Source organism: Colobus angolensis, unplaced genomic scaffold (genome assembly GCF_000951035.1).
Source record: "Colobus angolensis palliatus isolate OR3802 unplaced genomic scaffold, Cang.pa_1.0 Scaffold20, whole genome shotgun sequence".
NCBI classification, from domain to species: Eukaryota; Metazoa; Chordata; class Mammalia; order Primates; family Cercopithecidae; genus Colobus; species Colobus angolensis.
This window is the reverse complement of record NW_012115155.1, coordinates 9903893-9930212: the sequence shown is the minus strand read 5'-3', so window position 1 is coordinate 9930212 and position 26320 is coordinate 9903893. Positions and strand designations below refer to the sequence as shown.

The window sequence follows — 26320 nt, the reverse complement described above, 5'->3', positions numbered from 1 at the left end:
CTCCCCCCTCCCCTCTCTGTTCCTTTCCTGGCAGAATCTTACACAGTAGCCCAGGCTGGAGCATAGTGGCACAATCACAGCTCACTGCAGCCTCAACCTCCCAGGCTTAAATGATCCAGACCTCAGCCTCCCAAGTAGCTGGGACGATAGGCATGCACCAGTACACCCAGCTAATTTTTGTATTTATAGTAGTAGTGGGGTTTTGCCGTGTTGCCTAGGCTGATCTCAAGCTCTTGGGCTCAAGCCATCCGCCTGCCTTGGCCTCCCAAAGTCCTGAGATTACAGGTATGAGCACTGTGCCTGGCCCAAAAAAGGGCTCTGTCGAGATCGATTTACATACTATACAATTTACCTAAAGTGTGCAATTCAGTGATCTTTAGTATTTCATAGTAGCCCAGCTGTTGCCACAGTCAATTTTAGAATTTCATCACCTAAGAAACACTTTTGCTGTTACCTTTCTAACCTCCTCTTCCCTTTGCCTACCCCTCCCCACCCCACAGTCCTCAGCAACCACTAATATACTTTCTGTCTCATAGAGTCCCTGTTCTGGACATTTCTTACAAATGGAATGATAAAATATGGTCTTTTGTGACTTATTTCACTTAGCATAATATTTTCAGGGTGTAGCTGTGTTGTAGCACGTATCAGTACTTCATTCCTTTTTGTGGTAAATAATATTCCATTATATGGATCATACTACATTTTATTTATCCGTTCATCAGCTGATGACATTTGGGTTGTTTCTTTTGGTATTATGAATAATGCTGCTGTAAACATTTGTGTACACATTTTTTGTGGACATACATTTTCAGTTCTCTTGGGTTTATTCCTAGGAAGGTAATTGCTGGGTCCTAACGTAATTCTGTATTATCATTTGAGGAACTGCCAGACTATTTTCCACAGTGGTTACACCATTTTACATTCACACCAGCTGAGTATTTAAGGGTTCTGATTTCTCCATACTCTTGTCGGCAATTATTACCTGACTTTTTGGGGTGTAGTTTTATTCTTTGCATTGGCTGTCTAGTTGTCCCATTGCCGTTTGTTGAAAAGACTTTTCTTTCCCCGTTGAATGGTCGTGGCATCCTTGTTGAAAATCTGTTGGCCGTAGGATATTTGGCTTCATTTCTGAACTTGAAAATCTTTTTCATATCTGCATCTATCCTTGTGCCTGTACTAGTGTATTAACTACTATTGCTTTGTAGTATGTTTTGATATTGGAGAGTATGAGTCCTAATTTGTTTTTTTTTTTTTTCAAGATTTTTTTAGCCAATTTGGGTCCCTTGGAGTTACCTGTGTATTTTAGAATCAGTTTGTTGATTTCTGCAGAGATGTCAGCTGGGATTCTGATGGGGGATTGCACTGAATCTGTCGATCAATTTGGGGAATATTGCCATCTTGATAGTGTAAGGTCTGTTCATCCAAGAACATGGGATGTCTATTTAAGTGTTTAATTGCTTTTAACAGTGATTTATAGTTTTCCATGTATACATATTGGATTTCTTTGTTAAATTTTTAAGTATGTTACTCTCTTTGATGCTTAGTAAATGGAATTATTTTATTAATTTCATATTCATATTGTACCTAAACATTTTTCCTACGATTTCTAATTTTATTTCATTGTGGTAGGGGAACAAACCTTGTATATTGCTGTTCTTTTAAATTTGTCGAGGTCCGTTTTAGGGCCTAGCACATTGCCTATCCTGGAGAATGTTCCATGTACTTAATAAGAATATGTATTTTATTGTTGAATACAGGTTGTGTTTTTTTTTTTTTTTTTTGAACGATCTCTTCTGTTACCCAGGTTGGAGTGCAGTGGTGTATTTGTGGCTCACTTTGACACAGCGGGCATGTGAAAAAATTATGGCTCATTGTAACCTTCAACTCCTGGGTCAAGCAGTCTTCCCGCCTCAGACTCCTGAATAGCCAGGACTACAGCTGCGTACCATCATGCCTGGCTAATTTTAAAATGTTTTGTAGAGATGGATTTTGCTATGTTGCCCAGGCTGGTCTCGAACTCCTGACCTCAAGTGGTCCTCCCACCCTGGCCTCTCAGCAGTACTGGGATTACAGGTGTGAGCCATTGTGCCAGGCCTAGTTCTTTAGATATCTGTTTGATTTAGTTGATTTATAGTATTGTTGAAGTCCTCTTTTGAGCTTATGTCTAGTAATTCTATTCAGCTATCTTCTTCTCCTCTGTTTTGTGTGTATGTATGTGTGTGGGTGGGGGAGGGGGGCAGGGTCTCACTGTTGCGCAGGGTGGAGTGCCATGACTCGATCTCAGCTCACTGCAACCTCTGCCCCCCAGGTTCAAGAGATTCTTCTGCCTCAGACTCCTTAGTGGCTGAGACCACAGGCATACACCACCAGGCCCAGCTAATTTTTGTGTTTTTGTAGAGATGGGGTTTCGCCACGCTGCCTAGGATGTCTTCTGTATTTTTTTAAACACTGAGCTCTGGGTAGGGGGTGGAGGAGTGGGAATAAGTTAGTAACCTGAAATCCTTTCAGCTTGCATCTCTTGGCATGGGCTCACAAGCCGGCACAAGGGTGATTAGGGCCCCAGTATTCTCAGTGTGGTCCACCCAAGGTAGAGCTGCCTTTAAGCAAGTAAGGGTTGGTCAAAAGATGGGAATCTCCACTTCTAGACTGCAGTCTTTTGGAACTTAACCACAGAAACAGGCTTCGGGAGCAGGATGAGAGATGCTGATGCCCTGCTCTTCCTGGAAAGGAAGCCCTCTAACTGAAGCAGGATAGAGAGGGAGCTCTGTGTTTCTGGCTACAGCAATCTGGAGTGGAGTCAGCCTCACTGAATTGTGAGGTTGGAAGGAGGTTCAGTAGATCTTGGTTCAAATAGTCTCTCTTGTGGAATTTGTGTAGGCGTTTCTTCATTTGCCCTTTGCCATTAGGGCCATTTGTAGAGACTTTAAGTGGTTGTTTTTAATAATTTTCACTGGAGAGAAGGTCAGTAGAACTTTTCATGCTGTGATGCCAAAAGTCCTTGTTTGGCTTGATGTTTATCTCTTACAGATTGGTCAGACTTTTGCGTATTCCTCAGTTTAAATCCCAAAGGGACCCATTATGCTTCTCTTGTCTGTTACTGCAATCTGTATTGGGCCCATTGAGCTCTTTCAGCTCAGGGAGATTCCTGTGTGTGTGTGGATGGGTGAGGTCTTCTGGGTCCTGCCTGTGGCCACACCACAGAGAGCAGCCTTGTGTTGTTTTCCTGAACAAGAGATTCTTAGCAAGCCAGTTATGGATATTTGGGTGCATGCCTGTATATTAACAGGACATTTAGCATCTTGGTTACTGGGCATTAAATGAAATACTAGTAACACATCCTCCCCATCGTTGATGACCAAAAACAGCCCCTTGAATTTCCCACTAACCCGTTGGGTGAAGACCCAGAACCGCTGTTGGGTTGAAAACACTGAAATGGACAAAGGAGATGTAATAAACGTAAGAAAGAAAGCAAGAAATAGTGTAGAAAATGAGCGATTAAACTATAAATAGGATGTTTATAAGAATGGCAACGCAGCTATTGGAATTGTTTTCAAAGAATAGTGACATGGAGAATTGAACATGTTACTTGTGATGCAGAATTTTTTTGGAGGGTGCCACTTCCTGTTGGCGGGAAACCTCTGGGGCCAGCAGTGTCCCTGCTTGGGCCTCGCTGGGCTCCGGTCTCACTTGGACTCTCCCTGCCCACTCGGCCTGGCAGGCTGCACTTGATTTTTGCTACCGGCCTCTGCCAGCAAGACAGGTATGGAACGTCAAGAGGTGTGTGAATGAGCCGAGTGCAGGGTCCGGGTCTGGTCACGGCACACAGCCAGGCAGGTCAGCTGCTGCAGCAGGAGGGCAGCTCCAGGCACTGACACAGGTGCCGGCTCCGTGTGAGGCTGCAGCTGGACCCAGTGTGCCACAAACAACTTCCATAGAAGGTGCCAGTGTCCAGACTAGGGGGATGTGGTGGTGCCTGAAAACTCAGAGATGCCAGGAACTGCAGAGCCCCAAGAGTGTCACAGCTCTGTTGTTCCCACCGCCCAGGGCTTGGCAAGCAGGTGTGTGTTACAGCCCTGCTTTGTAGAGTCCCGAGGTCTGGGCTCTCGAGAAGCACTAGAGCTCTTATTCATTCCTGCTACCCACAGCATTGGCGAAAGGTGGTGTGTCACGCCCTGCAATTTCTTCTCCCCCATTGCTGGGTAAGCAGGAGGGAGGGGTACAGTGTTACACCCCTTTTTGAATCCTCCGTTTGGTGGGTCCCAAGTGGTTTTCCTGTGTCCAAGAAGAATAAGGTTAGATGGACAACTGAGAGTGAGCAGGGGGGAGAAGAGTTTTATTGAGCGACGGAACAGCTTAGCAGAGAGGGGACCTGAAGTGGGCAGCCCCTTCCCAAAGGTGGGTTGTCCCCAACTGTGGCTAACTCTGGAGTTTTTATAGACAGAATTGGGGAGATACGGGCTGTAGGTAGCCTTGGGAAAAGCAGCATTTGATTAGTTAAAAATTAGTCTTATTTGGAAAGAACCACTAAGGAAAGAGCAGGCAAACGGGAATAAAGGTTCTCACTCCGGTCAGGTGCCCTAGCAGCTCGGTTTACTGCGTTTAAGCTGTGTTTGACTTGAAGGTCATGTTTCACCAGGGACCCACCGCTATCTACCTAGGAATTTGTCTGCTTCCTGCCGCTATTACTTGAAAGATACAGGCCATTATTGTGATTCTAGGTCCTAGTTTAATTGTTTTAAAATAAATTTACACAGAGAAGAGATTGAAAGGACTAAAACGTAAATGATGGTGATCTTTGGGTGTGATTCGCATTTGTCTTATTTCTGCAGTGCTCATTAATCTCTCAAATCAAAGGGAAAATAATTTGGTAGAATACTATGCCGTTTTATATGGTAACCCATTTTTATGAGCATGCAACAGCTAACTCAAAATGTACTAAAAAATTCAAAATTTAGAAGAACCTTGTGAAGAACCCTTTCATGTAAAGATAAACCTTTCTTTACTAGCTGTTTTTTTCTGTTTTAAATTTATCTTTAATATATATTCTCTTACTAAAAAATTGTAACTATTAGGTATCAAATTGTCTTTTCCTGGTAGATTAGTTGGAAGGATACATGGAAAGGTAGTTTCTTAAATTTGAAGAAAAGGTATTGAAGTTTAGATTTCTCAATCCAGAAGCCTATAGAAGTTTTACACATCTTTCTTTGAAGATTTTGTATTCCCAGCTACCCCTCTACCTCATGTGCAGCCTGAGATAGTTGACATTTATTTCTCTGTCCCCAACTGTGTTATTATATGGTTTCCAAATCAAGTTAATTAAACTTTTTTTTCTTGAGACACAGTCTCACTCTTACACCCTGGCTGGATTGCAGTGGTGTGATCTTGGCTGACTGCAACCTCCGCTTCCTGGGTTCAAGCAATTCTCCTGCCTCAGCATCCTGAGTAGCTGGGACTACAGGCATGCGCCACACACCCAGCTAATTTTTGTATTTTTAGTAGAGACAGGGTTTCACCCTGTTGGCCAGGCTGGTCTTGAACTCCTGAGCTCAGGTGATCTTCCCACCTTGGGCTCCCAAAGTGCTGGGCTGACGGGTGTGAGCCACCGTGCCCGGCCAGATAATTAAACCTTTGGATTGGAATGCATTTCCCAAAAAATTGGCACTATTGGTTAAGTTTATTTAATGTGTGAAGATTTATTATTCATGTCTTTCTGTAAACATTTTTGAATGTTGATTGTTTACTAGGCATAGCAGGGCAAACTTAAAACTTTAAGGTGTCTGTGTGGGTGCGGCAGACCTATAAATAGGTGACTACAATATAGTATGTCATTGTAGCAAGGATACATACCAAGCACTGAGAGGAAGGGAGGATGGGCTTACTAGCCATGATATTTCAGCTGACAGAAAAAGGAGAGACATTGCCAGTTGGAGAAACGGGTTGGGGGTAGCGGTAATTCTGTCTAGCTAGAAGAGCAACAGATACAGGGCCTAACATTAAGAAGGACTTGATATATTTCAGGAATGATTATTGTGGCTAGAAAATGGAATAGCTTAATGGAAACTGGTGCTGTATAAGTAAGTTTGGGTTAGATGGCTTCACACCTTTTGTGTTAGGACAGATAGGGAAGAAGGGGGAAGACTCTAAAAATCTTTTTTAGTAGTCATCTCTGGAAATGTAACTTTTTAATAAAGCAGTTTGAGCACCAAGTGGAGGGGTGGCCGTCAAATGTGACCTAGTTATAACTAGTTTCCAATTCTAGTTTTTGTTATTTTTACTATATATTCTTTTAGACAGTATTTTTGCCAATTAGCTGTGTGGTTTTGTTTCAGCTGGTTTCTGTTTCATGGAAAATGTATCAAAGGAAATGTATCAAAGGAAATGCGTATCTTAACATCCAGAAGCCTGTAGATTTCATCTGTGTATAAAAGTACCCTCCCGAGTGTCCCACAGAAAAAAATGGAGTGTGGGACATTGAGGAAGATGTTGTTTGGAAACGGAACCTGGCTTCTCACGGTTTTTTGACTGTGAGCAAAGCACAGTGGGTCCAGCCATCTGCCCCTTGAAGTCAATGACAACTCTGTTAGCTCCAGCATTACTTGAATTGAGTAAAGATGGCAGTCTGCTCTTGTTCTTTCCTCCGGGGAGGTTGTGTTAGTATAAGGAAAGCATCCTTATGGGGAGTACATCAAAACAACTAAAAGATTTGTCTTGGCCATTGCTGTCCTATATCTTATTAGTTCTTGTGATTCTGTCTACGTTTTCCTTTGTTTTTGTTTTTAGTCTTTGTCTCTGATTCTAATAATGTTTAATGCAAACATTATTTTCCATTTGTTTTATGTTAAGCATTGCTTGTGGGGTTTCTTTTTCATTTTAGTGAATATATTTTGAGTGTCTTTTTTATGCCGCAGGTAAAAGATACATTTTTACAGAATAGCCTAGGATCTTAAGGTCGGTGTATCAGATAAATGTAAATAAGTGTTTAAGTCACCTTTCAGTGAAGTGTGAGAGTACAAGATGCCATGGGGATATGAAGGGAGGGAATGGCTAACCAGGTCAGCAGCCGTCACGGGATGTATTTGAGCTGAGTCTTGAAGAGGGAAGTGTTTTGTAATCAATAATTAATGAGATTTTGTTATTGATGGTACATAACATTTATTGAATGCTCACAGGCTCTGTGCTTACTCTTTTGCATGCTTTTATTCCTCAGAACTGTCCTCTACGGTATAGATACTATTCCTAATTCCATCAGATCAAGGACATGGAAACTTTGAAGAGTTAAGAAAATGTCCTTTGATCACATAGTAGAAAGTAACAGAGCTGGGGCTTGGACCTCAGGTCTTTCTGACTCTAAATTCCATGGCCTTAACTGTCACATTATGTTGCACAAAGTCCATTCATTCTACCTAGAGAGAAAGATGGAAGAGACTTCAGGAGATGAGTATTTTTGGCAAGTTTTTAGGCATGAAAAAGACAAGGTACAAGAAAGATATTCTTGGTAAAGGGAACAGCATTTGTAAGGCACAAAGTTAGTAGTTTACTCTACTGAAACTGGAGTAGAATTTCTGAAATGTGGTCAAAATCATGTGGACCACATGTCAAAATTCAGATTCTGTGACACCTTTCCCAGATACACTGAATTGATATCTGGAGGTGAGAAGCACCAAAAGTTTGTATGGTTTTCTCCAAAGTTCCCCAAGTGATTTTTGTGCATACTGAGGTTTGGGAACTGCTGCTGTAACACATAGGGTTGATGGTGAGTGGAAAGAAGTGAGTCTGAAGAGGTAGGCAGGAGTTTGCATCATTATCATAAAATCCTAAACTTTGCTGGGAGGCCAAGGCAGAAGGATAACTTGAGGCCAGGCGTTTGAGAACAGCCTGGGCAACACAGACTCTGTCTCTACAAAACAAAAAAAATCCGGACATGGTGGCATGTGCCTCTAGTCTCAGCTGCTTGGGAGACTGAGGCAGGACGATCTCTTGGGCCCAGGAGTTCAAGGCTGTACTGAGCTATGGTTATGCTAGTGCACTCCAGCCTGGGTGACAGAGTCAACCTTGTCTCGAAAAGACAAACCAACCAAACAAAAAACAAGCTTTGTGTAGATTTTGTTGTTGTTGTTGTTACTCATCAGGAGTGCCTATGTTTCTGACTCTTATTCTAAGATCAACTTTTGATAGACAAGGGACATTCTGTTTTATAGCTTCGTTACATTAAGTGTGTGCTTGGGAGTTTCTCAAACTGATGCAGCACTCCAGGAACTACATTGGATTGACAGCATTATGTTGTTTTACTGCAGGGTTTCTCAGATTCTTTCATGCTCATTAAACTAATATGCATTGACAAAGTCCTATATGATACTTTCAACTATATCTCCTGGAACTAAGGTCTAGTGAAACATGTTTTTGAACATGCTTCTATAGATATTTCTTCATGGAATTTACTGTGTGGTTTAGTGTTGAGCATTTTTCCAGTTTATAATGGTAGAGTAGTATATACAACATCGAGTACTTTGAGTTTGACACTTCTGACCAGTCAAGAAGAAACAAAGTGTCCTGAGTTATTTGGGTCTGTACAAGTTTCCATTTGACAATATAATACTTTGAATACTTTACAAATTATTATTTGATTTATAGCAGTTTTATTTACTTTGCAGTTTAAGAATGTCAGTTATCTCTCTGTGTATTGTGGCCCTGGTCGTAAGAAGTGTGGTTATTCTTTGTATGCTGAGATAAACAAGATTGTTTATTATGATGGATAACCAGTAGTTATTTATAACTGCAGTGTGATTGATGGCTAAGGAAGGAGGTATGAGGCATTATAGATGTTTGTTTTTCTTTCTTTTTTTTTTTTTGAGACGGAGTCTTGCTCTGTCACCTAGGCTGGAGTGCGGTATCTCGGCTCACTGCAGCCTCCGCCTCCTGGGTTCAAGTGATTCTCCTGCCTCAGTCTCCTGAGTAGCTGGGACTACAGGAGTGCGCCACCACACCCAGCTAATTTTTTGCATTTTTCGTAGAGACAGGGTTTCACCGTGTTAGGCAGGATGGTCTTGATCTCCTGACCTCGTGAGCCATAGCGCCCGGCGGCATTGTAGATGTTTCTAAAGCATCTAAGGAGCTTCTGACTGCTCAATTTCTTTTACCATTACCACTGGGAAATGTCTTACATTATTTTAAAAACTACATTAAATGTCAGTTTCGACTGTTGATTTGTTGTACTCATGTGACTTTTAAAAAAATTGTCTTTTGGATATTTTTTAAGTTTGCAATTTAATTGCCAAAACCACTGTAAAAACTTTAGATATTGTTTTGATAACTTTTAAGCTTAACTGTATAATTTCCAGCATACTCGTCCCAAATTCTGTGGTGTTGTCGTCTAAGTGTATTCTTTAGCTTGAGTGTATCAGACTAGTACTTTTTTACTGTAGTTATTTCTCCCCTTTTTTGCCCTGTCGTGCCATACGTAATGCTGTGTCTTCATCAAACTCATAAAAAATTCGTGAGGATTCCTAAATTTCACTATCATTGTCTTATGCGGTGTCCTTGTAGGGGTTGTTTGTTTTGGAATGCTACACCATGCATCAGGAAACCTGGGGTAGAGTGTAGCGGGTGAGTTTTGGGTGACTGCCCAGTGTCTCTCACTTCTTTGGGAGTGACTCCCAGTGCTGTGCCCCGATCCAGCTGTAACTGATAGAGTGACAGATTCTGATATTGCCTTGGCCAGTTAAGTCGTCTCTTTTGGGGATTTATAATTTAGGTTCTAGACAGTTTATAGCTGAGTCATGTTACCAATGGTACTCTAGTAAAATGATCCTTGAGTTCCCTTTTCTAAGCTCTCTGTGCTGCATCAGTACTTAACCTTCCCAAGTTTTTAGTCATTCAACTCACTTTGATCCTGAGAAGATTGTTCTTTTTTTCTGGACTTAGCTAGAGATGATTTCTGTTGTTTCAACTAAAATAAATCAAGTCACACATAGACATGGCCTTAGAGTTATGTGATGGGTTTGTCATGGAGAGCATTCCAAAAGCCAATTGCAATTTTCCCTTTTGCCTCCTGCTTTAATTGCCTCTGCTGGTACTGTATGCCTCTCCCCACCCTCCCTTCTTAACTCAGCCATCACAAACTCCATGCAAACATGCCTGTTGTCTGCACACCCTTTTTTTTTTTTTTGAGATGGAGTCTCGCTCTGTCACCCAGTCGAGTGCAGTGGTGCGATCTTGGCTCACTGTCTGCACACCTTTTTTTTTGCAGCTCAGTTTCATATAGATGCACTTCCAGTGCACTTTTGAAATATCATATACATACTTTGTGAATAGTGCATGTTACACTATACTGTTATACGGTGTGCTTGGCTGGCTCCTCATTAGCAGCTCGTAAGGTCAGGCCCTGAGACATACTCAGCCTGGTGTCTTGGCGTCTTGCACATAGTAGACATGAAATACATTCTTGTTGGATTAATTTTTCCTCACCTTATGTTATTCCCACTTAACGCCTTTATTACTAATTTAACAAATACACATTGAGTATCCCTTATCCAAAATGCTTGGAATCAGAAGTGTTGTGGATTTAGAATATTTTTGAGTTTTGGAATATTTACTTATACATAGTGAGCTATTTTGGCAATGGAACCCATGTCTAAACACGAAATTCATTTATCTTATAGCTGGAAGGGAATTTTATACATTATATTAAATAATTTTTCACATGAAACAAAGTTTGTATTAGGTGCTTACGTTTGGAATTTTCCACTTGTGATGTCATGTCAGTGCTCAAAAAGTTTCAGATTTTGGAGTTGTCTGAATTTTCAGATTAGGAATGCTCAAACTCTACCTAGTGTGTGTATGTACTGGAGAGCATTCTGCACTCTGAGAATACCTCAGGAAAACAAACCAAAATGTGTCTGCCTTCCTAGAGCTTACAATCTAGATAGTTAAATTTTCCATCTGCATTCTTTTAAATTATGAAGTATGGCTAAAGTAAACTTTAGGCAACATACAGAGTATTGTACTGTAATTGTAAGATTCTATGGTATCTCTCAAGTCCTAATATCGTTTTAATAGATAAGTGCCTGTTCCAGTGGGATAATAGAGCTTGTGACTGACAAGGAATCCAATACAGTACTGTGCTGAGTGCCCGGTGAGAACTCAAGAAAATTGTATTTAGGGATTTTGAAAAGTTTATGGTTTTGGAAACGTTCCTGAATGTGCTATAGTTCAGTGACTGTGTGTAGCAATGACTCTTTCTTTGCAATGCTGTGCTGTCATAATGGCGATAAAATATTTAAAAAACTCTTCCAACATTTGCCTTGTAGGCTTATTTTATAATTTTTCATATTATTTTTGAATTTGTAGACACAGCATACGTGGGTTAGTAAAAGTATGGGTTTTATGAGAACATTTTCAAGCCATTTGTCCTGTCACTGACAAGAATTATCTTGTCACTTAACGGTTTCATAGCATGATGTTGGCCATAGGTATTATTTAAAGGCTCTTGGTCCCTTGAAAATAGTCTGTGGTAGGTTCAGATAGCTTCAATCATGTATCTAACAAATATTTGGCTCAGTAAATTTTTAGAGGGAATACTCAAACATGGAAATACTTTCACTTATTAAGCTAGAATATTATTGCCATTTTATTTGAAGTTGAGCTACCAGATGGGAGAAAAAATTCACCAGATCCTAAAACACTTGTTAGTATTTTGGCATGTTTAATGTTATATATTTTTCTCTGCATTTTAAAAATCATAGCTATAATATGCACATATCAAGTTTGTACCCCAGAGCACGTTTTCAGAGTAATTATTTCAAGTAACATTATGTGTTGGTATAGTTAGATGAATCATGTTCTCCCTAAAACTTAAGCTTTCTTATTTCTAGGGTAACTAAATACAGGACCATGACTACTGTAAGCCTCAATTTTGTTATCATGAGAAGTACCATTATGAGGAGTAAATGAACTAACAGGAGAGAGCCTATTGTGGTGTGGGTACTTAGGAAATGTTAACCCTTCCTTTCTTTGTTTGCTTAAATTATCTTGGGAGAAGAGAAGGTGCCCATATGTTATTTGACCCATTAAATAAAATGAAATTTTATGGTTTCTTTTCCCTTAAATAATTTTAACCTTGGCCGGGTGCAGTGGCTCAAGCCTGTAATCCCAGCACTTAGGGAAGCTGAGACGGGTGGATCACAAGGTCAGGAGATCGAGACCATCCTGGCTAACACGGTGAAACCCTGTCTCTACTGAAAAATACAAAAAAATAAAAATAAAAAAATAATTTTAACCTTATAAAACCCAAGAATGTTCCTATGTAAAAGAACTTGGCTACATGTTTGCTAGTATTTCTTTGAAAAATGTATTTATTTATTTTTATTTTTATTTTTGACAGTCTCATTCTGTCACCCAGACTGGAGTGCAATGGCACAATCTCAGCTCACTGCAACCTCTGCCTCCCAGGTTCAAGCAATTCTCCTTGCCTCAGCCTCCTGAGTAGCTGGGATTACAGGTGCCCACCACCATGCTCAGCTAATTTTTGTATTTTTAGTAGAGACAGGGTTTCACCATGTTGGCCGGGCTGGTCTTGAACTCTTGACCTCAGGTGATCCGCCACCTCGGCCTCCCAAAGTGCTGAGATTACAGATGTGAGCCACCACGTCTGGCCCAGAGTTATATTTTTACAAAACAGAAGTATGTATGAGAAAATTCGCCTTTTTTTAAAAAAAAAAAAAACCTGGCTCTTCACAGTCAGTTTTCTGTAGTAATCTGAGAGCATGCTTTACAAAGTTGTTTTAATGAAGGCTGGTTATATTTCCCCATTCGGGGATCCAGATAAAACTGTTTCACAGATTGGCTTTCTGTGGGGGTATTTCTATATAGGTATAGGACAAGAATTCTCCATTTAGGTGCACATATTCTCATATTTTAAAAAATTGGCCAGGCACAGTGGCTCATGCCTGTAATCTCAGCACTTCAGGAGGCCAAGGCGGGCGGCTCATGAGGTCAGGCGATTGAGACCACGGTGAAACCCCGTCTCTACTAAAAATACAAAAAATTAGCCAGGCATGGTGGTGGATGCCAGTAGTCCCAGCTACTTTGGAGGCTGAGGCAGGAGAGTGGCGTGAACCCAGGAGGTGGAGCTTGCAGTGAGCCAAGACCGCGCCACTTACTCCAGCAATAGAGCGAGACTCTGTCTCAAAAAAAAAAAAAAAAACAAACCGCTGAAAAAATTTAATGTTTTACTATTAAAGGGTTTTTTGTTTGTTTGCACTTTCCTAATTTTTTCTCACTTTATTTTTCAGAATGAACCTAGTGATCGAGAGGATGGCCTCACCAAAGGACATCATGTGACAGACTCTGAGAATGATGAGCCCATAAATCTTAATGCTAGTGACTCTGAAAGTGAGGAGCTTCACAGGCAAAAGGACAGCGACTCTGAATCTGAGGAACGTGCAGAGCCTCCCGCAAGCGATTCTGAAAATGAGGATGTCAATCAGCATGGGAGCGACTCTGAGAGTGAAGAGACCAGGAAATTACCTGGGAGTGACTCTGAAAACGAGGAGCTTCTTAATGGGCATGCAAGTGACTCAGAAAACGAAGATGTTGGGAAGCATCCTGCCAGTGATTCTGAGATTGAGGAGCTCCAGAAGAGTCCTGCTAGTGACTCTGAAACAGAAGATGCTCTAAAACCTCAAATCAGTGACTCTGAGAGCGAGGAACCCCCAAGGCACCAAGCCAGTGACTCCGAAAATGAGGAGCCTCCCAAACCTCGAATGAGTGATTCTGAAAGTGAGGAGCTTCCTAAACCTCAGGTCAGTGATTCGGAAAGTGAGGAACCCCCCAGGCACCAGGCCAGTGACTCTGAAAACGAGGAGCTTCCCAAACCTCGTATCAGTGACTCCGAAAGTGAGGACCCTCCGAGGCACCAGGCCAGTGACTCAGAAAATGAAGAGCTTCCCAAACCCCGAATCAGTGATTCGGAAAGTGAGGATCCCCCAAGGAACCAGGCCAGTGATTCTGAAAACGAGGAGCTACCCAAACCCCGAGTCAGTGACTCTGAGAGTGAGGGGCCTCGGAAGGGACCTGCCAGTGACTCAGAAACTGAGGATGCGTCCAGACACAAACAGAAGCCAGAGTCAGATGATGACAGCGACAGGGAGAATAAGGGAGAGGATACAGAAATGCAGAATGCCTCCTTCCACTCAGACAGTCATACGGACAGGAAAAAGTTTCACAGTTCTGATAGTGAGGAGGAAGAACCCAAAAAGCAAAAACTGGACAGTGATGAAGATGAAAAAGAGGGTGAGGAGGAGAAAGTAGCGAAGAGAAAGGCTGCTGTGCTTTCTGATAGTGAAGATGAAGAGAAAGCATGTAAGGAATTAGCTTGGGCTGTCTATCAATGGCTTTATTCATTGTGTAAGCTTATAACTGTGGAGCGTTGTATCCTCTTGGTATGTCAGATCTGTATTCTGTGATTCAGCTTAATATTCTAAAATATCACTAGGACACTCGTTTCCCCGGTTATCATTAGCTGAGCTTAATAGTAAGTTTCCTTTGAGTTCTGTTAGCATGTATTAATCTCTGACTGCCTCAAAGTGATAAACCACATGTCAATAGGAATATAAAATACTCAGATTTTTTTGTCTTAAACTGGAAGAGGTAATGTTTCAAAGAAAAATGTTGACATGAAAACCCCTAACTGTATTCAGTGTTAGCTGCGGGTCTCTTTGACACTTACTTCACTAGATCCCATCCAATCAGTAACTGAGCTCCCACAGGTACGTCTTTTCATTTGTTAAACATTGTTGAATATTCAGATACAGGGAAACTTTGAGGGGATTCTATTTAGAGACACCATCTCTCTCTGGAGTGTTTCAGTCTCTGCTACCTAAGACTCCATTTTCACAGTAAGTTTTACTTGTTTACTTTTTTATGAAACTTATCTTTGGAAAAGACATATTTCATTATAACCTGACAGTTCTTATAGGAGAAGGAAAAGGTACCAGACATGTTGCCAGTTTGTTAAGGAAGATGAGAAATTTCAAACTGACCAGCAATGATAGAGGAACGTGGAGACTATTCCTAGAAAGAAATATGTAGTCCTTTTTAGTTCAGTTACTACTAGGCAGTGTAGAAAGGATGCCAATTTTGCCCATCAATCTAGTTTTAATTTTCTCGATTCCCCAAAAGGAAAGGTGACTGCTTTTATGTTGATGATATCTTTCTTCATCTTTTGGCCACTTTTTCTTAAGCAAAATAACAGAAAATTTGTAAGATGACTCTAAATGAGCCATTTAGTTATTTTAAAAATTCTAAACCGTGTGTCAGGAGGCCCTTTGATTGCTTTTTTTTTTTTTTTTTTGCCACATACTGCCGTTTTAAAGCATCTGTTATGCTTGGTAATACAATGACCATGATAAAATAAAATTAATGATGATTTTCTTTTCAACAGCAGCAAAGAAGAGCCGTGTTGTCTCTGATGCAGATGACTCTGACAGTGATGCTGTATCCGACAAGTCAGGCAAAAGAGAGAAGACCATAGCATCTGACAGTGAGGAAGAAGCTGGGAAAGAATTGTCTGATAAGAAAAATGAAGAGAAGGATCTGTTTGGGAGTGACAGTGAGTCGGGCAATGAAGAAGAGTAAGTGACAGTGTAACATGAGTTTTCAGGGGTTCTGAATTAGGCAGTACAGAGGGGTCTGTGTTATAATACAGTATGTCCTGCCTAATTGCATGTTTTTGGGGATTTAGTATTTTAGTTCCTGAACTGAACACACTACAATGTGGGTGAATCTCAGAATTCATCTCAGAATTAACATGTTAAGTGAAAGAAAGCAAAGAGGACATACGTGATTCCATTTCCATGAAGTTCAGTAGACAGAATTTATCTGTGGTGTTGGAAGTCAAGGTGGCAGTTGTCTCTGGGATGTTGAAATTAGGGGACCAGCTAGAAGGGGCCATGACAGAACTTTCTCGGGAGGCTACATGAGTGTATAGGTGCTGGTTACATGAGTGTATATGTTTGTTAAAACTCATTGAACTGGACACTGAAGATCTGCACATTTTACTGTATGTAAATTCTATTTTTTAAAAAATGGTTCCTATGCAAATGAGAAGAAAGCAAATGAATGTTTTTATATTTGTCTACTTTCTAGAAATCTTATTGCAGACATATTTGGAGAATCTGGTGATGAAGAGGAGGAAGAATTTACAGTAAGTATAAGATGGAAATATTTCCTCCTTGGCTATGCTTTTTCTGTTGTTTTTATGGCAGTGATGTAATTATAGATGATTCTAATAAGTAGGATGTATTCAAGAGAAATACATCTTTGTGATGTATTCAAGAGAAAAATCTAGAAGAGGGATTCAGGAAGTAAAATGAGAGGGTATATACAAAGGTATAAAAGGAAGCTAATGGGCAAAATTGAATTAAGGGGGAAGGGACACATTGAGACAAAGAAAGGCACTTCATAATGCTAAAGGGCAAGATTCACAGTAATTGGGGAACTTCCGATTTTCACAACGGCATTCTGGGTGATTGGGCTAACCCTTCTGCCAAGCACAACTGGAAAAGCTAGACAAAATATATAGAAATCTGCTCATTATCTAGGAGCAAAGTAGCAAAGAATTACTAAGCCAAGAGAAACCTAAAGTGGTAACTCAGTGTTTAGAAGTGCTTTTTCTGTGGGAGTGTTTACCTGTCAGGCCAAGAGGCTACTCATATTTTTGACAGCCTTAAGACTTGGGGACAAAATTTAGAGTTCGGGGCCAATTGAGGTTAGGGGGCTTTGTAAACCCCATACTCTGGATCAAGACTTCAGAGAGCAGCACCATAGGGTTCACGGGGAAGTAAAATAGCCTTTGCTCAGATTTTAGGCCATCTTTGAATCTTCTGGCAGACTAGAGAATCTCAGTCTCAGAAATAAGATGACAGTGGTTTAAGTTTTTCATATATACAGTACAATACACAAAAATAACATTAAAAGGAAACTGGTAATGACAGACAATAGAAATAGACTTAGGGCTCTAGATATAGGAATTTTAGATATTACCTTAAATATGTTCAGGGAGATAAGAAATAAGATTTAAAATGTCAGAGCAAACAATTTAAAAAGGAGAAGGCAAATTTGGAAAAGAACCAAGTAGAAATTTAGAACTATAAAAATACAGTAACTGAAATTAAAAACTTGGTGGACAGGTAGGTGCAAGTAGCTGGTAGTCCCAGTTACTCGGGGGGTAACTGGGAGGGTAGTTGGAGCCCAGAAGTTTGAAACCAGCCAGGGCAAAATAGTGAGGTCCTGTTTGAAAAGAAAAATGGGGCGGGAGGGAAAAAAAAAACAGAAAACTTAGTGGATGAGTGTAACAACAGATTAGACATACTTGAAAAGAAAATTAGTGAACTGGAAGATAGATTAGAAGGAGGGATCTAGAATGAAGCTTTGAAATACACTGTTATAGAAGAAAGTAAAAGACATAGACTGTGAAAAGTTTTCGCAAAAATTGGAATAATGAAAGGAGAGGGAAAATTACATGTATAGCAGAAGCAGTATTTTAAAAAGAAATGATACCTAAACCATAGATTCTAGAAGTTCTACACATTGCAAGGAAGATAAACAAAAGGAAATCTACACCTAACTACATCATAATAAAACTGCAAGAAACCAACGAAAATAGGAAAGTGTAAAAGCCACAGAAAAAAAAATACATTCAGAAAAGTAACGATTAGACTAACAGCTGACTTCACAACAGAAACAGTAGAATCTACTAATGGCAAACCTAGAATTTTGTTAAATTTAGCAAAAATACTTTCCAGGAATGAAGATGAAATAAGGAGGGAATTAATTAACAATGTACCAGCTGAAGGAAATACAGAAGGAAAGAAATGCAAGAAAGAATGATCTCAGATGGAAGGTTAGAGATGGCAGGAGGGAGAAAAGAGCAAGAAAAGTATGTGTATAAGTCTAAATGAGTATTGACTATACAAAATGAAATGTGTTAATGTGGAATATATATAAAATTAAAACATGACAGCAGTAAATTGGGAGCATACATGGAATTGAAGTGCTCACAGGCCTTTGCAAATGTATATGAATGTACATCAGTAAACTGGTAAGTTAGGGTGCGTGTTGTAGCCTCTAGAGTGACCACTAAAAAGACTAAAATGGAATGTGTAATTTCTAAACTAGTAGAGGGGGGAAAAATGGAACAACTAGAGCTAATCAGTCGAAAATGAGCAGGAAAAGAAAAAGAATGATAGGACAAGGGACAATTAGAAAGTAGAAAGTATTACGTAGTAAAACAGTAGATTTAAATTTTGATAATATCAAAAATTAAATTAAATGTAAATACTGAATGTTCCAGTTAAAGGACAACAATTGCCAGACAGGATCTTAAAAACCAGCCATATACTGATTTCAAGAGATTTGTCTGAAACGGAAGGTAAAGCTGAAAATAAAGGTATATGAAAAAAGACTTCATGTAAACATGGACCAAAAGAAAACTAGTGTGGTATCTATAATATTATAAAAGGGGGAGGTAGACATTAAGGTAAAAAAAAAAAGCTTGAGATAAAGAGGTCACTTTATGTCGATAAAAAGATTTTAAAATTGCACCTAATAACATGACTTTATATATGCACACATAAAAATCAAAAATTGATAAAACTGAAAAGAGAAATGGACAAATCCATAATCTAAGAGAAATGTAACTGACAGAGGAAGCGGACCGAAAAAAACAGGGACGAGTCTCTATATAATCCAGATATAGTCATTTTTGGCAGTTATGAATGTTAAAATTATCTTTCATTTTGTTACTTCTTTTTCACTTTCTTAATGGAGTCTTTTTTTAAAAAAAATTTTAACTTTTAAATTTTTTTAGAATATCTTAAATTCATTCCTTTAACATAGAGTCTTCTGATGAACAGAAGTGCTTAATTTTAACATAGGATCAGATTTACCAATCTTTTTCTTTATGGTGAAAACTGAATTCTGCCTAAGAATTTTTGCCTGTCCCCAAGGTCATGAAGATACAAGTTATCTTCTAGAAGCTTGATTATTCAGTCTTTCACATTTAATTGTATAATTCACCTAAAATTGGTTTCGTATGTGATATGAGGGAAAAGGGAAGAATTTTTTCCTTATTTGGAGTATCCAGTTGACCCAGCACCATTTATTGAAAAGATCGTCCTTTCCTACTATTTGTAGTGCCATCTTTGTCATATATCAAATGTCTATATATTTTCCAATCTGTTTGCCACTCAGAAACTTAAAGCCTGCTTAAATAGTTCTTGGGTCCAAAAAGCAATACTTATTTTTAACCAATGCAATAGAGAGTGAAGGTAGATGAATTTAGAATCAAATTCAGGACAATAGTGAAATAAAGTAAACCTAAGGAAAATACAAAGGAAGAATTGATTCAACATATGTTTTAGAGACTGCTTGGACACTGCCTTCATGGAGCTCATACTTAGTTAAGCACCATATTGTAAGAATAAGGTATACTTACCTATTTTGGAGACTTAACATCAACTTGGTTATAGTTTCAGTTCAGTGAGAAAACCAATATACTAGGTGAACCACTGAGAAAGCCTCTAAGTATAACACAAAAGGTAGACGCCATAAAGAAAAGACTGGCCATTTCATTTACATAAAAATGAAAAGTTATGCCTGACAAATATTAGCATAAACAAAAACTGTACAAATGTGGGGATTGTACAGTTCTTGTCACTTGTAGAGGGCTATATTTAATTTTCAAAGAGATTTTAAATAGTGATAAGAAAAAGATGAACAGTCCAGCAAAAAATGGGCATAGGATATTCAGAGTTCACAGGGAAAGAATGACACATGGCTTTGTAAATGTGAAAAAATGCCCAACGTTACCCCCATAGTAAGAAAATGCAAATAAAACTATCCTGAGATTTGTTTTTCCGTCCAGAGACTGGTGGATATCAATGTTTGATAGCCTGCTCTAGTAGTGAGGACGTAGGGGAACAGGAGTCCTCATACTTGCTGGAGAGATAATTGGTACAACCTCTGTGGAATACAGTTTGGCAAGTATTTTGCAATTTCAAATATGTAAAACTAAATGTGACTAGGCAAATAAGTGAACCAGTTTATGGTTACAGCCATATTGTGAAATAGTCTAAAGCCTTGAAAAAAATGACAAGACTTAATACTGACATGCATTGGCCTCTAGATTCTTTTCTTACATTTGGAACATGCGGAGCATTATCCTGGACCCGCTCTGAATAGTGTGCTTCCATTTGTATAGTAAGAGAGGATGCAAAGTGTGTGTAGAAGTGCTTATATAAATGTACACTGTTTCTGGAAGGAAACACAAGAAACCTAGTAACACCAGTGGCTGGAGAGGGACCTTTTGTTATGTACCTTTTGATATCGAATTTTTGTTCTTTGTGAATGAATTAATTTAAAAATGCGAAATACTAAGAACACTTAATACAGAAGAAAATCTGTAAGGAGGTTGTGATAATTTTGCATTTAGGGTTTTAACCAAGAAGATCTGGAAGAAGAAAAAAGTGAAACACAGGTAAAAGAAGCAGAAGATTCAGATTCTGATGATAACATAAAGAGAGGAAAACAGTAAGTTTGTTTTTAAGGAATTTGTTAAAGAGAAGTTAAAAAATCAAGATAGAGACTATTAAATTTTCATTTTGGTTCCTGATTAAGTTTAGGAGTGGATCTACTCCTGTTTTTCTCTATCTAGAGTGTTGTCAGTGAATTACCTGCTGCTGTTACTTGTCTTTCATTTACCCTGTGCTTAGATGTCTTACTTTGTGGAGTTGTATTTATATGGCACCAGACTTAATTTATGGTTCACCAAGTAAACTCTTATGAAAAATAACCTAATTTTAAAAATACCTTTCTGAGAGAAAAGGTGATTTTATGGGGCAGGGGAAGTAAGTCTAACATCTTAACTACAAAATATTATTTGACCATACTTCACTTACTTTTGTTTAGCTAGTTGGAATCTGTGTTCAGAAAAATCTGATATCTTCAAAGATGTTATACAGTAATAGGATTAGTTACTCTTTCCAGTTATAAAGATGTTTTTAAAAAATAGTTTCATTTTTAATTCCTAGCGGCATGCAGTAATTAAACTGAATGAGTTTGGCAGTACTTCTGGAAATTGAATTGATACGCTAGTGGCAGAGAATAACTTAACTCCCTCTTTTTTAAGTGTAATGATTCTGAAGAAAGCCATAAAGGTTTGAGGTGCTTAAAGCCTATAGATTTCCATGTGTATCTCTCATTATGTTTTGAGAGTTATACTTTTTATCACTGGAAAGCGGCGGCTTATTTTTCATTTTTTTCTGCTCATGCTGTATAAGACAACAGCATTCAGATAATGAACACCTTCATAGTCCAAGAAAGGGCAGTGCCACTAAAGCTGAATGAGTCCCCTCAATTGGAACTTAAAATATACTTTCTCAAACTGATAGATGCAAGTGTGGATATAGTGCATGAGAAGTTCCGGGCTATTAGTGATTTATGTGTGTATATATAACAGGGTAGTACAGGAATTGAACATAAAGTCTAGGATCAGCTGTTCTTTTAAAAGCAAGTTGTAAGTACAGTCATGCGTCGCTTAACAGGATATATTCTGAAAAATGTGTCATTAGGTGATTTTGTTGTTGTATGAACATCATAGTATTATACAAACCTACATGGTATTGCCTACTACCCACCTCGGCTGTGTGGTAAGGTCTATTGCTCCTAGGCCTATTGCTCCTAGGGTACAAACCTGTGCAGCATGTTACTGTACTGAATGCTGTAGGCAGTGGTAACACGTTGGTGTTTGTGTATCTAAACATAGAAAAGGTACAGTTAAAATACAGCATAGTTGGGCGTGGTGGCTTATGCCTGTAATCTCAACATTTTGGGAGGCTGAGGCAGGAGGGTCACTTGAGGTCAGGAGTTCAAGACAAGCCTGGGTGACATATAGTGAGTCCCTGTCTCTACAAAACATTTAAAAAATTAACCAGGCATGGTGGTATGGGCCTGTAGTCTCAACTATTCAGGAGGCTAAGGTAGAAGGATGAGCCCAGGTGTTTGAGGCTACGGTAAACTAGGATTGTGCCACTGCACTCCAGCCTGGGTGACAGAGCAACACGCCAACTCTTTAAAATATATGTGTGTGTGTGTGTGTGAGATAAAATATGGTACACCTGTTTAAGGTACTTGCCATGAATGAAAGCAGGACTAGAATTTGGTTTGGGTGAGTGGTGAGTGAATGTGAAGGCCTGGGACATTACTGTACACTACTATAGGCTTTATAAACACTGTACACTTAGGCTACACTAAGTTTACAAAAAAATTTTTTTTCTTCAATAAAAAGTTAACCTTAGCTTACTGGATGGCCACCGTCGTATTCGCAGTTCGTCATTGACTGAAACATCGTTATGCGGCGCATGACTGTACTTGCACTTTTAAAAGAAGGTAGCACTTCATTGAGTTAGAATTAAGAAATTTGGTGTTCTTAATTGTGGTGAAAGTAAATGTGTATTTAAAAGACAACTTGTATTTCACTTGCTTTTGTTTACTGCTTTAGTATGGACTTTCTGTCAGATTTTGAGATGATGTTGCAGCGAAAAAAGAGCATGAGTGGCAAGCGCAGACGGAACCGTGATGGTGGCACCTTTATTAGTGACGCAGACGACGTCGTGAGTGCCATGATCGTCAAGATGAATGAAGCTGCTGAGGTGAGTTGTGTTGCTTCTAGGTTCACTTTCTTTTTCTCCCACAGAGTTTATTGGATGCCCTTTTTTTGATGCTTAACCCTTAAACTACAGTTAAGATGCTTTGCTTTTTGTAATAAAGCATTTACTGTTCTAAGTTTTAATCATGGAAATATTTTAATTTTTTAGTCACGTGTTTAGAAAAAGTGAAAAGATGAAATATTCAGTAAAATGAAACGTTTTAGGTGAATGACTTTGCTAATTTCATGGGACATGGTTTTGTTCTCAGATTTGGCTAGTTCACCACAAAGTTTAGTTTCTTCATATATTAAAGGTATTACAAATTCATGGGTTGTTCTCTTGCTCCTGATCAAGCCATGGCTTCTTCCATTGCATTGTAAAAATCCGCTCAACTTATAAAAATTAGCCCAGTAGTATGTTTAAAAAACAAGTTCAGATCTTTTGGAGACACTGAGAGTTCAGCAGTGGATTCAATGATCTGTGTCTAGCATTTCTTTCAAAACAATTCAAGAATGGAGGAAAGTAGCTAAAAGAAGACTATCTGTGTGTATTTAATTGTTGAAATGTATGCAACAGGTATATTCTACATTCTGTATTTGTAGAATTTGAAATTTTTCATAATTAAAAAAAAATAGAAAAAACTGCCCAAGTAAATACTGAAACTCTTCTTTGATATAGTATATTCCAATATCATATAACCTCACACCTGGAAAATTGTTCCTAATATTGTAAACCAAAATTTCCCAGTTGTAATTTGTACCTTTAATGAACTCTGAAAACTTGACAATTATGCTAATATTCTAAGTTAAAATGGTTTCTGTCAACTTGTAGTTGTTAAAGGCAGTTCTGATAGTTTTGTGGGTTTGACTGACATAGATACAGAGCTTGGTGCTCTGCAAAAGATCCATTCTTAAGTTACTCTTTCTTGTAGGAAAAATTGTTTCTTTGAAAAACTGTTATTTTAAGGTTCAGAATTACAGTGAATTCAATATTAACAATGAGTACTGTTTAAAAAAAAAAAATCTTTATTTTTTTCTGAATAGGAAGACAGACAGTTGAACAATCAAAAAAAGCCAGCACTGAAAAAATTAACTTTACTGCCTACTGTAGTTATGCACCTTAAGAAGTAAGTGTTTTGTTTTCTTTAAAATGTCTTTTTCCCCTTCATGGAATGATAATTCAAAGGATGTACTGGTGTTCTAGGAATACTAAATAATGATAGCCTTCTATCAGGTCACAGAAAGATAATGAATAAAATTTCCTAAATTATATTTCTTCATAAACTTTTATTAAAACTTGATGCCTGGTGCAAACAGAACAAATAAAAAATTGATACTAATGAAAGAAAAACTTGGAAACTACTAATTTCGTGTGTTTTTGTTTTTATTTTTGTTTTTTGATAGAGACAGAATCTTGCTATGTTGCCCAGGCTTGTCTTGAACTCCTGGGCTTAAGTAATCCTCCCACCTCATCCTCCCAAAGTGCTGGAATTACAGACATGAGCCACTGCACCTGGCCACTCATTTTGTTCTTTGTAGACAGTTTTTGGTCTGGTAAAATTGCATTTGTTTTCTCCGTGTGATGGAAAACAGTAAATCTTGGAAGACCCTACCTGAAGGCTGCATTGTACAAGGCTTATATGACTCTAATGTGTCACAGTTATTGATCCTTCTGAAGTAATGATGCCCTTTTTGAGTAGATCCTTGTTTCTAACTTTTTTCATTGATTTGCTTTTTTTTTTTAATTAGAGGCAGGATCTTGCTGTGTTACCCAGGCTGGTCTCGAACTCCTGGGCTCAGGCGATCTTCCCGTCTCTACACCTGAAAGTCAAAGTACTGGAATGGGATTACAGGTGTGAACCACCACGCCGGGCTCCGATTTGCTCATATTTCCGAGCAACCTTGCTTTCCCTTTGAATTAAGCCATAGCCTACTTTTGATGACTGAGGAAATGTATTGGTGCATCAGTGAGCCACCACCAGCGTGGCCTAGAGCGTCTGTAACTAGAAAATTTCTCCCTCTGTTCTAACAGGGAAAACTATCTGTGGTGGGTTTTATGTATACAACGTCTTGTTTTCTATTAACGTAACTGATTCTAGTACATAAAATGGAATTTAAGTATTATTTTATTGAGGGTGTTTTTTGTTTGTTCGTTTTTTGTCCTGCCAGTAGAGTGCTAGTCTCATTGGTGTCCTGCAGAGAATAGCAATTCTGGGTTCACCACCATGTAAAATTTTTCAATAATCACTATTTTGATAGATTGAACATTATTTTTTTTTTAGTTGAAATGATTGGAGTTAATTGTTCTTACTGTCGGTACCATTCATATCAGCATTAATTTATCTTGTGTAACTTGAGTTTGTTTTGTTTTCAGCAAATCATTTTTTGTCAGGTATATGCGTTTCTGGAAGATAAGAACTAAATGTCATACTGCTTTTGAAACCAGAATGGTGTTCAGTAAATACCAAATTTATATGAGTAACTTTTTTAAAGCAGTTTTTAGAAACATCACTAAATATGTAAGAAAAGTCAGAAGATACAGTAGAACCAAGGTTCACGGAATTCTTAAAAATTATTATTATTATTGCAGGCAGGACCTTAAAGAAACATTCATTGACAGCGGTGTGATGTCTGCCATCAAAGAATGGCTCTCACCTCTACCAGATAGGAGTTTGCCTGCACTCAAGATCCGGGAGGAGCTGCTGAAGATCCTGCAAGAGGTTAGAGGCAGATAATCTGACTGTTCTTTATTAATTATCTATTGTGGTCTGTGTGGTCATAACCTGTGTAGTTTACAGTGTTTGTATATGTTCTCTCTGCTACAGCCTGCCAGAAGACGGGTTGGAAAAAAGGAACATATCTAGTAAAATGAACGTGAAAGGGAAGACCTTATAAAACTTCATATAACTATTGCATTGAAGGGAAAAGATCTTAGAGCAGCTGTGATGTGTCTGAGAAGAGTAGTACATACAGTAGTGGGCAAGTTCTGGGGAGACGTGACATAGAATGAACACCAAATTCAGAGTCATAGAAACCTGCATTTGAATCTTGAGCTGGGCCACCTTACGTAGTTGTGACACCTTGGGTAAGCTATTTAACTTCTGAAGCAATTCCCAAGGAGCCTCCTATGCCACGCACTGTGCCAGGTGCTTTATATATGTATTGGTTCGTTTCTTCCTCACAGTAAACTGACAAGGTAGGTGTAGTATTTCCGTTTTACAGATGAGGGAATTAAGATTCAGAGAAGTTAAATGACTTGTCAAGGTCACATAGCTAGAAGGTGGCTGTGTTTGGGTTCAGTCTTAGGTCTGTTGGATTCTGAGGCCTATGCTGGCTCCTGTATTAAACTGCTAACCTCTAAGTATGCTAGTTCATACTTTCTCACATTGTTAGGTTTTACTTCAACTCAGCTGTAATACTGAACTCTCAACCTTTTTTTGTTTTTGTTTTTGTTTTTGCTTTGTTTTGTTTTTGAGATGGAGTTTTGCTTCTGGTGCCCAGGCTGGAATACAGTGGCACTATCTCGGCTCACTGCAACCTCCGCTTCCTAGGTTCAAGCGATTCTCCTGCCTCAGCCTCCCAAGTAGCTGGGATTACAGGCAGCCACCACCACACCCG

The 26320-nt window shown here is 38.9% G+C and overlaps 1 protein-coding gene across 1 annotated transcript in view; it reads left to right on the top strand.

Annotated features, from left to right (window-relative positions):
* The window catches only part of IWS1 (IWS1 homolog (S. cerevisiae)), a 45953-nt gene that overhangs the window by 8864 nt on the left and 10769 nt on the right, over positions 1–26320 (top strand). Inside the window, exons 3-9 of the mRNA XM_011941675.1 lie at positions 13290–14358; positions 15440–15629; positions 16144–16201; positions 20489–20586; positions 22556–22706; positions 23747–23829; positions 25293–25422. Of these exons, the coding sequence (XP_011797065.1) occupies positions 13290–14358; positions 15440–15629; positions 16144–16201; positions 20489–20586; positions 22556–22706; positions 23747–23829; positions 25293–25422 (1779 nt within the window). The remainder of the gene's footprint in view (positions 1–13289; positions 14359–15439; positions 15630–16143; positions 16202–20488; positions 20587–22555; positions 22707–23746; positions 23830–25292; positions 25423–26320) is intronic.